This window comes from Lissotriton vulgaris, chromosome 2_2 (assembly GCF_964263255.1).
Source record: "Lissotriton vulgaris chromosome 2_2, aLisVul1.2, whole genome shotgun sequence".
NCBI lineage: Eukaryota > Metazoa > Chordata > Amphibia > Caudata > Salamandridae > Lissotriton > Lissotriton vulgaris.
Genome location: NC_141688.1, coordinates 178,169,300 through 178,186,493, shown reverse-complemented (window position 1 = coordinate 178,186,493; position 17,194 = coordinate 178,169,300). Strand labels below are relative to the sequence as shown.

At 47.2% G+C, this 17,194-nt stretch overlaps 1 protein-coding gene across 3 annotated transcripts in view; it reads left to right on the top strand.

Annotated features, from left to right (window-relative positions):
- GAS2 (growth arrest specific 2) overlaps positions 1–17,194 on the top strand; it is a 779,771-nt gene that overhangs the window by 460,671 nt on the left and 301,906 nt on the right. For all 3 annotated transcript variants that reach the window (XM_086959885.1, XM_086959886.1, XM_086959887.1), the window contains exon 5: positions 11,560–11,623. In XM_086959885.1, the coding sequence (XP_086816011.1) occupies positions 11,560–11,623 (64 nt within the window). The remainder of the gene's footprint in view (positions 1–11,559; positions 11,624–17,194) is intronic.

The following is a 17,194-nucleotide window of genomic DNA, read 5'->3' as shown; positions in this document are numbered from 1 at the left end:
GACGACAAGAGTCAAGCCAATGACGTTGAACCACGAATCAACCTGACCATGCAGATGTACCCCAAAGAAAGCTCCGGAGCCTCCTCACCATCGTCAATGAAGACAAAGACGTCCAGGACTCACCGAAGCATTGTTCATCATCGAATTAAAATCTGGATCCAAGGACCCGATTGCTTGAGGTCGAAAAAAAAAAAGCTCCAAAAAAGTGACTAAATTAGAAGGTAAAAACTTGACCAGGTCTAACCACTCATTGTATCTGACCCACACTCCATTGTGGTCAGCCTGATACTTTTACTTTGTCCCATTCCAACATTACCTGATAGCCACGGCTTGCGCTTTACACTTTTAGGCTCTAGAAATCACTTTTTTATTTAAACTTTAAAAATGTATATCTCTGGTTCCCTACATTAGATGTTTGTCATTTTGGTGTCACTTTAAAAGTAAAACTGTTTCTATGTTTATACATTGAGGTTGGATTTTTATTGTGTTCTGTATTTAATTTATTTCCTGTTTTGGTGCTTTTAAACGCTTTAGACACATGCCATCAGCCAAGCTACCAAGGGTTGAGCAAGGATTATTTTATTGAGACCTGACTAGACCTTATTTGTGCTTGTGGTTTTATAACTAGCTGTAGATACCTACCTGAACCTACGAGTAAACCACCTTCCAACAACCACCACTTTAATGATTTTAAAGGAAATCACAGGACTGTGTTGTTGTGCCGGAAGCTACCGAGACCGCCCTCATCACCGCCACCGACGACATCAGGATCCTGATGGACAAGGGAGAAACAGCTGCCCTCATCCTCCTAGACCTATCAGCAGCCTTCGACACGGTCTGCCACCGCACCTTATCAGCACGCCTCCATGACGCCGGAATCCAAGAGAAGGCCCTGGCCTGGACCACATCCTTCCTCTCCGGCAGAACCCAGAGCTTCCGCCTTCCAGCCTTCTGCTCAAAAACCACCAAGAACATCTGCGGCGTCCCTCAGGGATCCTCCCTCAGGCGGACGCTGTTCAATGTCTACATGGCACCACTCGCCCACGTCGCACAACATAGCCTCAACATCATCTCCTATGCCGACGACACCCAACTGATCATGTCCATCACTGAAGACCCCCACACCGCCAAAGCCAACCTCCACAGAGGAATAAAGGCCGTCAACGACTGGATGAAGGACAGCAGACTGAAGCTGAATTCAGACAAGACGGAGGTCCTCATCTTCGGACCCACCCCATCAGCCTGGGACGACTCCTGGTGGCCCACATCTCTAGGCACTGACCCAAAACCCACCGACCATGCACGCAACCTGGGGGTCATCCTCGACTCCGCCCTCTCCATGACCAAGCAAGTCAACGCCGTCTCCGCGTCCTGCTTCAACACCCTCCGAATGCTCCGCAGGAGCTTCAAATGGATCCCCCCCGACACCAGAAAACCGTCACCCAGGCCCTCGTCACAGCAGACTCGACTACGGGAATGTCCTCTACTCAGGAACAACAACCAAGCTCCTGAGATGACTACAACGAATCCAGAACGCCTAGGCACGACTGATCCTCAACGTCCCCCGACGCAGCCACATCACACCCCACTTGAGAGGCCAACACTGGCTCCCCCTCAACAAGAGGATCACCTTCAAACTCCTCATCCACACACACAAAGCGCTACACAACACCGGACCCACATACCTCAACGACCGACTCAGCTTCCACACCCCCACACGCAGCCTCCGCTCGGCCAACCTCGCCCTCGCCTCTGTTCCTCGTATCCGAAAGACCACCGCCGGCAGCAGATCCTTCTCCTACCTCGCGGCCAAGACCTGGAACACTTTCTCCCTACCAGCCTACGACAGACCCAGGACCTGCTGACCTTCAGAAGGCTTCTCAAGACCTGGCTCTTCGATCAGTAGCATTGCTCACCCCCCCCCCCCTCCCCCCCCCCCAGCGCCTTGAGACCCTCACAGGTATGTAGAGGGCTTTAGAAATGCAGTGATTGAGCGATTGATTGATTGATCTGGAGTGATCTGGGAACCCTATACATTATTAGTCAAAAAAATCTATGCCGCCTCATAATGTAGTAGGTAGTGATATTGGAGATTGTGGTTGGTGACAGCTGGCCAACTCTACTATTACTCACTAAATGGTACTCAATTTACTGACCTTAAAATGGCAAAAAAAGGAAATTCTTCCATGCTCTTCTTAAGTGCATTTTAATAATGGTGAGTGTTCAGTTCAGCTATTTTGACACGTTGGAAAGTGGGTTATTAGTAGTGGTAAATATGCATCTTCCACTGGCAATAAGGCCTCTAACACAATCCAGGTCTCAATAAATTATTCCCATGCTCAACCCTGGTAACTTGGCTGAGAGCAGACAGGCTTCACTTATGAGACAGGTATGTAAAGTATTTAAAAACAATTTATATAAATAGGAAATATTTTTATCCTTAAAATGCCAAAAATCTAATTTAGGGAACTGGATATATGAATCTTTAAAGATTAAACACTTTCTAGCACTTAGAAACTTATAGCGCCATTCTGGGGCATCTGGTCGTGCTTGACTAGGACAAAGTCAAATTTTCAGCCTGACCACTATGGAGCCCTGCGCAGATACACTGAGCCGGAGGCCCCAGTCAACATTTTACCTTCAAACTTAGAACCGTTTCTGGAGATTTTTCTTCTGAGGGCCCTTCCTGCTTTTCACCCGTACAGATAAGGTGAGGGTTTGCCGGCTTGACTTTCAAGGAGCTCCCAGTAAAACTCTGGAAGTCAGGCCTCTGGAGCTCTTCGGGAAGATGAACCTGCCAGATGGGAGCTCTACTAATGTGATCATGAGAGGGGATCTATGACAGAATTTCGACAGACAGAATTTCGACCTACACAAATATCGGCGTAATTATATCGATAGCAAAAATATCGACGCCCTATGTACAACATGGTAAGTACCAAAATATCGAAAAAATAATATCGATGTTAAAAATATCGTTGTTAAATAGATCGATTTTTTTAAAATTTAAAATAACATAAAAAAAACTGTAAATAATACTTATTAATTACTTAAACATATTTAAATATATGCAATAATGGTTAAAAAAAATAATAATACATATTTAATAAAAAAATAAAATGATAAATTGTATTGTATTGTATTGTGGCATACTTATATAGCGCAACCTGTCACCACCAAGGGCATCGTGGCGCTTTGACCCGTACTCAATGAAAACAGAAGCTCAGCCTATCCTGGGAAAAAGATGAGTTTTTAGAGCCTTTCTAAAAGATAAGAGATCTCCAAGGCTTCTCAAGGATATAGGCAGAGAGTTCCAGAGTTTGGCTGCCGCTACTCTAAAAGAGCGGCCCCCCATCCTCACTCTCTGGAATCTAGGGACTACCAGTAGTCTGGATGACGAGGAGCGTAGCGCTCTAGGTGGACAATACCAGGCAAACATTCGCCGCAGAGGAATGGGGCCTAGATCATGAATAGCCCTAAACACTATACACGCTGCTTTGTAGCGCACCCGTAGATGAACTGGCAGCCAATGAAGTTCTCGCAGTGCTGCCGTAGAAGAACTGTGGTAGGGGCGAGAAAGGGCGAGTTTAGCAGCGATATTTTGCACCCTTTGCAACTTGCCCAAGAGTGTTACCGGGGCCTCCAGAAGTAGTGCGTTACAATAGTCAAGTCGACTTAGGATGGTACAACGCACTACTTCTGGTCTGGCTTGCACAGGGAGGAGAGGAAGGACCTTGCGCAGCATACGAATCAGCATCATACATGTTGAAGAGATCTTATTCACATGTAGATCCAACTGCAGGTTAGGCCCAAAAATGACGCCTAAATTGCGCGCTGATTGTGCCGCAGACACCGTCTCTGAGAAGGACGGAGGCCAGAAGTCTACTGGGAGGTCACGAGGAACTCGATCAGTGGAACAGTGTAAAACCTCCGTCTTAGTTCCGTTGAACTGTAACGAGTTCAACCGGAGCCAATCCGCTGTCGCCTGCATGCACCGATGAAAGGTCTCCAGTGTGACTGCGTCCTGTCCCTCCAGAGAGAAGACCAGCTGGGTATCATCTGCATAATTAAATGCAGAGATACCGAAGGTTTTAATGAGCTGGACTAGGGGGCGGAGGTAGACATTAAAGAGTATGGGGCTGATGGCCGAGCCCTGAGGTACTCCTTGTCCCACTCTCCGCTCCTCTGAACTGAAGGGGGGTAACGAAACCCGTTGCTGACGGCAGTCCAAGTAGGAGATTAACCAATCCCTGGCCTTGTCCCTGACCCCGCATTCCTCCAGCCTAGAAATCAGGGTGGGATGGCTGACCGTGTCGAACGCGGCCGACATGTCGAGCAGCACCAAGAATGCTGCCCGACCACTGTCGACTCGCGCCCGCAGATTGTCTAGCACGGTCACCAACGCGGATTCGGTCCCGTGCGCTGGGCGGAAACCGAATTGCGTCTCATCCAACCAGCTGTTCCCTTCTAGGAAACTGGACAGAGCACGGGTGACCAGCTTTTCCATAATTTTAACCGGAAAAGGGAGCAGGGAAATTGGCCGGTAGTTAGAAAGGCAGGCAGGGTCGAGCGTAGGTTTTTTTAAAAGCGGGGATACCACTGCCTTCTTCCAGCAGCTAGGAACAGTAGCTGTCTCGAATGACTGACAGCAGATGGCGTGCAGGGGCTGGAAGAGGTCCTCTTGAAACACCCTCCATAGTCTTGGAGGGAGAGGATCCAGAGGCGAGCCAGAAGAAATCGTCAGGGCTAAGTCGCCGAACTCCTTCAAGGATGGAAGGGGAAAACTACTCAGCTGGGGTCGACTGGCCTCGCTCGCCGGAGCTCCCAAACTGAGGGCCAGCTCCAAGGGAGGAGAAAGGTGACTTCTCTGCTGGGGTCGACTGGCTACGGTCTCCGGAGCTCCCAAGCAGAGAGCCTGATCCAAAGTGGGGACAGAGGGGCCGCTCAGCTGGGGTCGACTGGCCTCGCTCGCCGGAGCTCCCAGACTGAGAGCAGGCTCCACAGGAAGAGGGAGAAGGCTACCCTGCTGAGGTCGACTGGCTACAATTGCCGGAGCTCCCAAGCAGGGAGCCGAATCAGGGGCTGCGAGGGGAGAGCAGTTCAGCTGGGGTCGACTGGCCGCCGTCGCCGGAGCTCCCAAGCTGAGGGCCTGATCCGAAAGAAAGAAAGGAGGGCTACTCAGCTGGGGTCGACTGGCTTCTGCCGCCGGAGCTCCCGAGCTGGGGGGCTGCTCATCTGGTCGGGGTCGACTGGAGGGCGTGATCGGAGCTTCCTGACAGAGATTAGTAGCCCTCTGCAGGGGTCGACTGGCCATTTCCTCCGGAGCTCCCTCCTCAGTGGTGGAGTTCCGTGGGTCCTGCAGACCTGCTAGGATTTTACGGATTTTTTCCTCAAAGGCGTCCGCCAGAGAGTCACAAAGCGCTTGCGACGAGGGAACAGCACTCGCCACACACGTAGGGTGAGCCAGGTCCTTAACGATTTTAAAAAGGGCCTGAGCCTTGTTTGGGGCCTGATTCAGAGTAAGTTCAAGAAAGGTCGCTTTCGCTATCTTAATTTGAGCTTTATATTTATGCATAGCAGACCTAAATGCAATTTTCTCGGAGTCAAGGTACTGCTTCCTCCAGACCCTTTCCGCGCGTTTACAGTCGAGTTTGAGCTGGCGAAGTTCGCTCGTGTACCAAGGACTAGCTCGGTTCACTCTCCCTCGCGACTTCCGAAGGGGCGCTAACTTGTCCAGCGAGCTAGTAATGGACTGACAGAAGAGGGTATAACTATCTTCGACTGTGTTGCCAAGTTTGAAGTCCTCATCTAAGATGTTCGGCAATGGGACAGTGTTTAGGATGCGGGACCAAGGTCTCTCTAGCTTAGCAAGAGGTAGTCCAGCCTTACGCGAAGTAGGGTCCTCCGACCAAAGGGAAAACCTGATCAGAAAGTGGTCCGTCCAGTATTGGCACTTGATGTCCACGAATGATGCCCATTGAGGATCCGCAAACACCAGGTCCAAAGTGTGGCCTTTCCGATGCGTGGAGGCATTCACCAGCTGTACTAAGTTGATATCTGTACAGGCTTGGCTAAGAGAGAAAAATGCATTGTCCAGCGAGCTGCCTGCCCACAGATTGAAATCTCCAAGAACTAATAACCTGGAGTGGGAGCTGGCAAGTTCATAGATCAGGTCAATGAGAAGAGGAATGGATGGTGCTGGTCCCGGGGGACGGTAACAAAGAACACCCGAGCAGCAGATCGACTCCTGCTGTTTGACTGAGAAACCCATCAGTTCAAATCCCGGTACCTCTCGAATCTTTAACTGGGAGAGGGTAAGCGAGTCTCTATAAATGAATCTGATTCCCCCTCCTCGGTTGAGTGGGCGCGGTGAGTGGCTAATTTTATATCCTGAAGGGCAGGCTAAGCCCAGCTCGACCTCACAGTCCTCCCGAGTCCACGTTTCTGTGAGAAAGAGGACATCGAGCTGTTCAGACACAATGAGGAAGGCTATTTCCGTGGTGTGCTTGCAGAGAGATCTAACATTAAGCAAACCACAGGTGATTGGCTTGGAGGTAGAAGGTCTGGCCGGGTCCTGCCCAGGTCTGAGTTCGATGAGCTCACTCCGAGTGTAAGCTATGCGGTTTGGACCGAAGGGGCCAGAGGTAGCGGCCCTAAGCGCGTCCGTTGCGCGAACGGGCGCAAACGGGCTTACCTCTGGCGCACCTCCGGCGCCCCTACGGCGCCCCCGCTGCGCACCGTCGCTGCGCACTTGTCTAGCAGCCATCTTAAATGGCCAGCGGGGTGTCACGTGGGTCCTGGCAGGGCGAGTGTCTCTCCCTCACCAAGATGGCGCTAAGAGTGGAAGGACTTCTCCCCACTCCAAGATGGCGCTCACAACCGGCGCGATGATGCTGCAGAGCCCCCGAGTCCCTTCTAGCCCACAAATGTGGGTGTGTGGCGAAATATGGTGCGGGTAAGACTCCCTTATTTCCCCCTAAGCGGTAGAAGAATACAAGTTAAAAGCGCGAAGCGCTCGGCGCAATTTGCATAAAATAAGGCAAGTGAAGCTTTAAAATTCTACAAGCAAGGAGCGATATGCGCGCAGCGCTAGAGCAGCGTTGGCACTAAGCACAAGTCAAGGTCTGTCTGAGCGAGGTAGGAGGTCCTACTGATAATACCTCCTCCTCCAATGCGTGGGTCCTGGCAGGGCGAGTGTCTCTCCCTCACCAAGATGGCGCTGAGAGTGGAAGGACTTCTCCCCACTCCAAGATGGCGCTCACAACCAGCGCGATGATGCTGCAGAGCCCCCGAGTCCCTTCTAGCCCACAAATGTGGGTGTGTGGCGAATTATGGTGCGGGTAAGACTCCCTTATTTCCCCCTAAGCGGTAGAAGAATACAAGTTTAAAGCGCGAAGCGCTCGGCGCAATTTGCATAAAATAAGGCAAGTGAAGCTTTAAAATTCTACAAGCAAGGAGCGATATGCGCGCAGCGCTAGAGCAGCGTTGGCACTAAGCACAAGTCAATCATATATAATATATAATTACTTAACAATAATTACTATTCCCACTCCAGTGGGTGCAACAGTAGGGAAAACTGACCCTGAACCCTAAAAATACCCCTTTACCCAAAAACCTAAAACTGACCCTGAACCCTAAAAATACCCCTTTACCCATAAACTGAAAACTGACCCTGAACCCTAAAAATACCCCTTTACCAAAGAACTGAAAACTGACCCTGAACCCTAAAAATATCCCTTTACCAAAGAACTGAAAACTGACCCTGAACCCAAAAAATACCCCTTTACCCAAAACCTGAAAACTGACCCTGAACCCTAAAAATACCCCTTTACCCAAAAACTGAAAACTGACCCTGAACCCTAAAAATACCCCTTTACCCAAAAACTGAAAACTGACCCTGAACCCTAAAAATACCCCTTTACCCAAAAACTGAAAACTGACCCTGAACCCTAAAAATACCCCTTTACCAAAGAACTGAAAACTGACCCTGAACCCTAAAAATACCCCTTTACCCAAAAACTGAAAACTGACCCTGAACCCTAAAAATACCCCTTTACCCAAAAACTGAAAACTGACCCTGAACCCTAAAAATACCCCTTTACCCAAAAACTGAAAACTGACCCTGAACCCTAAAAATACCCCTTTACCCAAAAACTGAAAACTGACCCTGAACCCTAAAAATACCCCTTTACCCAAAATTATTTAATATTACAAATAAATTACTTCCCACCCTATTCCCCTATAAACCCACAACCCGCTCCAGTAGTAAAACATATAATTTAGTTAAAAATATACATAAATTATCAATTAATTATTCTATTAATCAATTAAAATAAATCATTGCTAATTAATATTTCATGGCAAAATAAATTAATCATTAAAAATTATTATTTTCATTACAAATAAATTACTTCCCACCCTATTCCCCTATAAACCCACAACCCGCTCCAGTAGTAAAACATATAATTTAGTTAAAAATATACATAAATTATCAATTAATTAATCAATTAAAATAATTCATTGCCAATTAATATTTAATTGCAAAATAAATTAATCATTGAAAAATAATTATTTAATTACAAATAAATTACTTCCCACCCTATTCCCCTATAAACCCACAACCCGCTCTGGTAGTAAAACATATTATTTACTTTTATATAATTTTAAATTATAAAAACATATTAAACACATATTATAACAATTAATTTAAATACTTAACTAATATTTCTAACACATATTAGTAAATCGAAATTACTTACATCGATATATATGCTATCGATATAAGTAATTACGATATTACTTACCTTAGGGTCGATATTCTGGCCATCGATATTCTGGACATCGATATTCTGTCCCATCGATATTAGCAACTCGATATAAGTGTAGGTCGAAATAAAAAACTCGATATTTTGACTGTTTACCCATGAGAGGGACTGGAAGGAGAGTGTAGTGGAAACGTAGCCACAGCTGTGCATTGGGTTAGAATAAGGGCTGGGTCGCTGGTGAAGGTGGCTGGCCTGGTCCTCACAGTTGAGTCGGTCACATTATAGAGCTGTTTTCCAAAGTTCTCCACAATTCCTAATGCACCACACTGCAGGAAGGCTGAATTTTGGCTTACAGACAAGAAACACATACCTTCTTTTCTATCCAATTTAGGATACATTCAACAATAGCAGGTAGTTGGATATATCAAAACCATTCTCCTAAGTCTTTGAATGATATTTATTCACTTCCTCGCAATATTTACGTGTTCATAAACGATTGCAATATTATTTTTTGGGGCTAGACATCTACAATGGGGAAAATGAAATGTGCAATTTCTACTTCATAGGGCATGGGAATTTAGAGGCCAGCAGCCCTTTTTGCACTTTCAGGCTGAGCGCTTGAAGTCATTTTAAAAGCAACTCTGCATTGCAGCATTGTATCTAAATGTAAATTGTGCTCAATATCGACACAACTTAAAAAGTGATAATGTACAATATTCTTAAATTTTTGGTACCCACAAGGTCTGCACTAGGTGTCCCAGGGGCGGGGTGGGGGGTGTCATTATAAGCAGGGACCTTATAAAAGATGTTTTATAAGCCCCACGGATACAGATATTGCACATTTCACTTCCCCCATTGTAGTAGAGTGCCTCTCAAAATAGACTTTGGTGCTATGAGCACTGTGAAGTGAGAATATCGACTATTTTTGCATATTAAGGAAGCCCTAGGATTCCCGTAGGTGTCCCAGGGGTGCAGGGACATGTAACTATAAGCAGGACCCTCATAAAAGATGTTTATATGCCCTGGTGAAGTAGAAATTGCACATTTCAGTTTACCCATTGTAGATGTCTAGAGAAACCTCAATTGAAACTGATTGCTTTTAACCCCTTTTGTTATTAACGAAGGCCTAGTTTTGAACTACTCTTTTTTACATTTCATTCATATCTCGATTTGTTGGAACCAATAATCTTGCAAATCTTTCTTCACAAATGCACAACCGCACAACCACCAACATATGGGACGAATCCTATATTTCCCAGGATCTGAATTTAAGGACATGGGATAATACATGGTGCTAGAGCTGCCTTTTTGTCCTTAGAATTCTGGAATTAGGCTTGAGTTCCGTAAAGATGCACCCACATAACCCAAAATTGTGTTTCTTCCATAGATGTCTAACCCCCAGATGCATCAAGAACCCATTTTGTGATTCCTTAATAGCGAAATATAATGATTTGCTATTAAGGAATAGCAAAATGCAATGCATGAAGAGATCACTAAAAAAATAGCGATTTCTTAAAATTCCTCAATTGCGACTCGCAAATTGCGAGTCGCAATCAAGGAATACTTCCCCATTCATTCCTATGGGCCTAATGAATGGGAAGACATTCTCAATTTACAAATCGCAATTAGCGAATCGCAAATTGAGAATGCGATTTCAAGGGTGAAGGGGTGTCCAAAGGACACCCTGTTGCACCCCTGAAATTGATCTGTGCACATATGTTGCTCACACACATGCCCTTACGGCATGTTTGTGCGCAACATGAAAGTTTGAAAAATGGCCTTTAGGCCTTTAGGGCATTTTTCAAAGTTTTTGCAAATTACCATGAAGTTTAACTTCATGGTAATTTGCGAGCCCTATTAGTGTAATCGCTATTTTTTAAACTTTAATGCATTGCATTTAAGGAATCTCAATTTCAGATTCCTTAAATGCAAGTAATCGTAATTTTGCGATTTCTTAATTTGCGATTTTTGCATTTGGGATGATGCATCCCAAATGCAAAAGTACCGGTCGCAAAGGGGCAGATTCGAATCTGCACCTTTGCGAGCGGATTTTACCTTGATGCATCTATGCCTAAGTCTTGCAGCTAGATGTTCAGGTAAACTGGAAGAGAGTTTCGAAAGTTCCATCATTGCTGGCCCCGGAAATTACGCTGTTGCCAGCTCCCGCAGCCAATCAAAAAAAGTTCAGCTCTTGTGCAGAGATTCCATTTCCGAGTAAAACTTCACAGAACTATTGTTCTTATTCCAACTGCCTATAATTTTTTATAGGGAAATGGGAACAGGAAAATAAGTGGAATTTTTAAGCTGAAGAAAAACGTTCAGCTACCAAATACTAGCGTGAACGCACAGACAACGAATAGCCGTCAACTCAATAGAATGTAATGTGTCTTTATTCCTAGGCGCTGCTTTCCAGGCGTATAACTGGGAATGTTTGTGAACTGAAAAAACTTTCAGGCACAGATGTAACTTTCCCCAATGTACTTTTACATTTTCTTTTATTCGTGAATAAGGCCCAACTAAAATGTTTGCTTATATCAAACTTTTCATTTAAAAGCTAATGTGCCTTACATGTACTTTGCAAGATACTGAAGTAATTCTGTGACATCTGTGAGGAAGATGGAGCGGGAATAATTATTCACTCATGTAAATCCAGCCAGCCAATCATCAATAAACTAACAGGACTTTGTAATTCATGGCAAAAGCTCTTAGAAGAGTGTGTGCATGGTTCACATTGACATGCGAGTTGTGAAACCACAGATTATAAATGATCACCCTCTTCCTGTTTTATTTTCAGTCCTACACAAGCAGCCACGGGAGGTGTGCCTTTGTTTGTTGGAACTTGGAAGAATTGCTGCCAGGTAGGAAGAAATGTTTAAAGAATTTTGAAATATTTACACTTTCTTCTATATTAACTGCTCCAAGATCTCTTCACCTTACATGTATTTGTGTTAACATTGAAAAGGTTGAGGGTGAAGTCAACCATAAAGGAATGTTTGAGCATCTTGTGTGCAGGTGTTTAAACAAAACTCCAAGCCTTCCTGGGGCAGCCCCTGCAGAGCAGATGGCAACAAGTACTGCTAAGATATTCTTTGACACAGATAAAAGTTGCAGGTTGGTGATAACCACTGAATATTTATTTTTAGGCTGCCATGAGTGGCCACCCTTTGGAACAGTTCAATCGCTCTCCACACTGCTGTAGGCACGTTAGTTCTTTTAATGGCGGTGTGAGAGGCAGTGGTGAGGGCAGGGTATCTCACAATGTACCATGTGAGCCTACTGCCCTGAGAGTTTACTGTGTGCTTGTTTAAAGAAAAATACTCACCTGGCAGTTACTGGAATATGGGGTCTGTAAAACAACAAAGCTGTTCTTTGAGTTGTTACACAGGTCATGTTCATGATCGACAGAGAAGAGCCTGTATTATCGGCTTTTAGAGATCGCTTAAAGTGAACAGTAATTTAAAGGCCTAACTGAGATTTCACAGTGAAGATTTACAAAAAATGTCGGGTTTATTTTTTCGATATGTTTTCATTTATGAGCAATACCTCTTATTTTTGTCATTAATCATTATTTTTAAAATTTACCAAATTTAGAAAGATAGCATAATGTCCATGCTTGTGGTTGTGCACATTTATTTATAAAGTTTTATTTTATTTTATTTATAAAGTTTTATATAGCGTTAACTAGACCCAAGAGGGTATCAGAGCGCTTTACATCTAGGATCATTACGTTAAGAGTTACATCAGATACAAGAGCATAGTAAGATATAGTGCACATAAACAATGATTCACAAATTCGTAGGAGGGAGGGGAGCAGGGCCGGACTGGAAACAACAACAGGCCCTGGCAAAGTGTTCGCCCCCTCCTACTCGGGGGGTGGGGGGGTGTTGGAGGTACCGTTGAGCTCTTTGCCGGGGCCTGTTTTCGCCCGATATTGTTACAGGGATATTTTGTAGCTAGGGGCCCATAACCGGCCCCACCCGTGCAGCACACCGGGGGATTGCCCGGTGCCCGCTATGGCCAGTCCGGTCTTGGAGGGGAGGAAGTAGTAATAGCGGGGAGACTACGAGGAACTGTGCCCAATGTCCGGCTGGGTAGGTGATGCTCATGGGGGGAACCAGGGCCCATCTCCTCATTAGCTGTCTAGCAGCTCCACCGGGCTTTAGCCATGTTGCTCAGGTCTCAGCATTCAGGAAAAACAGATTTTAGTATATTTGATTTGAGAAGGTTATATAGCGCTGGCTAGACCCGGAGGTATCAGAGCGCAAAACCAGAGGATTGTTGCATTACAAGGTATATCTAAAAAGGTTTATATAGCGCTGGCTAGACCCAGAGGTATCAGAGCGCTATACCAGAGGGATATTGCGCTAAAAAATAAACCAGTTACTATAGCGTAGTAAGGTACAGTCAACAAACAACAGGTATGAGAGAATTTGTAGGAAAGGAAGGGAGGAAGGAGCCATAACAGGGAGACGAGGAAGAACTGTGTCCGATGTCCGGCTTGGTAGATGACGGCCGAGGGGGAAACCAGGGCCAATCTCCTCAATAGCTGACTAGATACTCCACTGGGCATCAGCCATGTTGCTAAGGTATCAACGTTCGGGAAAACCAGTTTTGAATAGACACATAGGCAACGAGGATAGAGGTAACAGAAGGTGGTGGGAGGGAGGGAGTAAAAACAGCAAGAGAAGGAGCGGGGGCTACCACATAGGCCGATGGGGGATGCAATCAAGGTCTGGTCGGAGTCTGGTGGTAGGGAAAAACTGTGGCAGCCATCTTTGGGTAAGGCCAGAAATCCTTACCTCGAAGATAGAAACAGCCAGTACCCATATTATTCTTTTGTTAGAGGATTTCCTTAGGAGATTGACATCCCTCATGGTGGGCCGCCGCAGGGTTCCACAGTCCAGTCCCAGTACACACAGCTTGCCTTGTCACTATTTATACAGCTATTACACCAAGCCTGATAACATCAGGAAAATAAAGCTATCTGCTTCGTCTATCTGCCTCTCAAGCCAAGGCCATTAACACCTGGCTGGCTGGAGGCTGCGACTCAGTGGCGCCCTTACGCCGCATCTCCATCCGCCGACCAAAGGACTCCAATAGATGGTTTAATGACCACCTAAAAGATCTCAAACTGAGCGCCCGATGGGCGGAGAGGCAATGGAGGAAAAATTATAGTCCCTCATCAAAAACCCACTTCTTATCAGAACTGGCTAAATATAAAACAGCAATCCTGGCTGCAAAAACCTCCTACTTTTCTTTAAAAATAACTTCCGCAGAAAACAAACCTAGGGAGATCTTCGGCATAGTGAATGACCTGGCATTCTCAGACCGAACCTCGTCCCAAATTCCTCCTTCCCAGCCTCTCTGCGACCAACTTAATATCTACTTCTTAGAGAAAATTGCTACCATCAAGTCCAACATCCCACCACCCTCGTCTGCTTTCGTCGATCCCTCCCCCCCTTCCGTCCAATGCCCTTTTACCTCCATTCCCCCCTTCACTCAAGACTCTTTTCTGGAGATACTTCCTAAAGTGAAGTCGGGGTCTCCCGCGGACGTCTGCCCGGCACGAGTTCTGCAGCATATTTACTCCGGCTGCCCTGACCCCCCCATCGCCTTCCTCAACAGTTCTCTGGCACAGGGCGTAGTGCCCTCTGTGCTAAAGGCAGCTACAATAGTGCCCATCCTAAAAAAACCTGGCGCGGACCCTTCCATCTCGGCCAACTACCGCCCCATTTCCCTGTTACCCTTTCTGGGCAAGGTGATGGAACGCCACGTCACCGCGGCACTTAGTGCCCATGTTGAGGCAAATGGAGGACTGGCATCCCGCCAAGCCGGGTTCCGTCCCAGGCATTCGACCGAATCAGTCGTGGTTGCAGTCTTAGACAAACTCAGAAAGGGCATGGATGAGAACAAACACCAGGCACTGGTCCTCCTTGATCTCTCCGCCGCCTTTGACACGGTGGACCATACCATCTTACTTACCCGTGTCAAGGCGGCCGGTATCGGGGGATGAGCTCTGGTCTGGCTCTCCTCCTTTCTGAGGGACCGCACTCAGGCGGTTCGGCTAGGCGACTTCACGGCCACTCCTCTCCCTGTCACTTGCGGTGTTCCCCAGGGATCCTCTCTCTCCCCTTTGCTTTTCAATCTCTATATCTTTCCTCTCATTTTCGCACTCCAGCAGCTGGAGGTCACCGTTTATAATTACGCGGATGACCTCCAGCTCATCTTTGATCTGTCCCCCTCTCCTCTCTCTGTCTCTAACTTCCAGTCAACTATGACATTCATCAGGGACTGGATGAACCACAACCACCTTAAGCTGAACCCGGACAAAACCGAGCTGGTTCTCACTGGTGGTTCATCCAGCCCCTGAAACTCCTTCTTTTGGCCCCCCTCTCTTGGTCCCACACCTACCCCTTCCACCACGGTCAAAACACTTGGTGTTAAATAAACAACCAGCTCACTCTCCATTCACAAATTGGTTCCGTGGTATCCTCCTGTTTCCTCACTCTCCGCACTATCCGCACTGTTTCCCGTTTCTTTTCCCCCCAGGCACTTAAGATCATCATGGCCGCACTAGTGATATCGCGGCTGGACTACGCAAACGCTCTCTACCATGGTATCCCCGCGTACAGCCTGCGTAGACTCCAGATTATCCAGAACCAGGCAGCCCGGCTGGTGTACGGCCTTCCTCGCTATCACCATTCCACCCCCCTTCTCAAGGAGCTTCACTGGCTCCCTGTAAAAGAACGTTCCCTTTTTAAGATCGGCTGCATGGCCTTCCAGGCCCGCCAGGGCACTGCCCCCGCTTTCATTTCTTCATTAATTAATCCTTATGTACCTGCAAGAGAACTTCGGTCTTCCTCCAAGTCCCTTCTTCAGATCCCTCGCTTCACACGCAAAAAGTGGGGCGGGGCCAACTTTTCTACCCTGGCTCCAACATTCTGGAACTCTCTTCCCGACCATCTCCGCTCTGCCACCCAGTACCTCCCCTTTCGTAGAGATCTGAAAACGTTCCTCTTCAGCCAGGCTTTTCCCTCTTAAAACTCTCTTAATGTCTCCTCTTATCTTTTCTTCCGGTCTCTCTCCCTCAGTTGCTGATCCTCCTAGCGCCAAGAAACCGCAAGGTGTACGCTGCGCTTTAGAAATATTTTAAATTAGAAATTAGAAATTACACGGCCACCATTTTAGGGTCAGGCCTCGTACACCTTGCACGTCATCGGGAATCTGCAGTTAGCTCCGCTGTCAATAGCTCCTCAGAAACTGATAGCACTGGCTCCTCACGCTCATCAATTGCATCAAGAGCAGAAAGCCTTAATGCAGACTTGCTAGACTTGGGGATACAGGCAGTAGACCCCAACACTGCCCGGGTCAGTAATCTCAGGGCAGTGGAGGCTCCTGCGGTCCACCCGTGTTCAACATTGATCCCGGTGGGCGGTCCACTGCCTAACCCCAATGACGATACTTGCCACGATGTGCGCTCATCCAGGACCCTCAGCAGTAACCGGTGTCTCGGGCGGATGCGACAGCTCAATGCCAAAGCTCAGCTGTGGGACCCGACCCAAAGTACAGGTGATCCTGTGGTGGTGAGGGGGGGCATCCCACACCTCCACAGAAACAGGGCCACCCATCACTCATCTTTCCACGGCTCAAGGGGTCCGCCACTCACAACAGGGGTGCGATCTACCCAATCGTCAGATCACTCTCGGCCCGCCGCCTCAGCAGGTCCGCAGCCACCCGACACAGCTGGGAACCCAAATCCATACCGGGCTGGAATGGCAGCACTGCTTCAGGGTAGTAGGGCCCTAGGTCTGGTGCCCACAGGATATGCGTGGCGGCGCCACCATCCCCTGGATATCGCCTCTATGTGCAGCCCGGAGACCACAAAAATGCTCCAGGGCCGCTGCGCATGTCTGCTCCCCCGACTTCACCGTCATGTTTCTCGGTGCTCACAGGGCCCAGCTCCTCGGGATAGCCGCATACAAGAGTAGGGGGCTTCCCACAAACATACAGACAAATTGAGGTGCAGAATTACAATCCCCTTGCAACACTTTTGCGCTGCTGTTGCATCACTTTTGTGACTCATCAGCGGCGTAAACAATGCAGCCAATTTACAATGGGACCCATCCAGGTAGATGCCTCACGTTATGAAGCCTTGTGTCACATTGTACCTGCGTCAGGTATAATGTATGCAGGGTGGGCGTTCCCAAGCAGGAAAGCCTCATAAAAGTGACGCAGTGAAATCTGCAAGATTTCACTGCACCACTTCTAAGACGCAAGTGCGTCAAAATCTTAGGCATAAGGAGTGACATAGTACAATAAGCATAGGCCTCAACATGCATTGCTGGAGTTGCGTCGTGCTTACGACATGACTCCTGCAATGCGTGACTTTAGGGCCAACAGATGCGTCAGAATTTCTGACGCATTTGTCA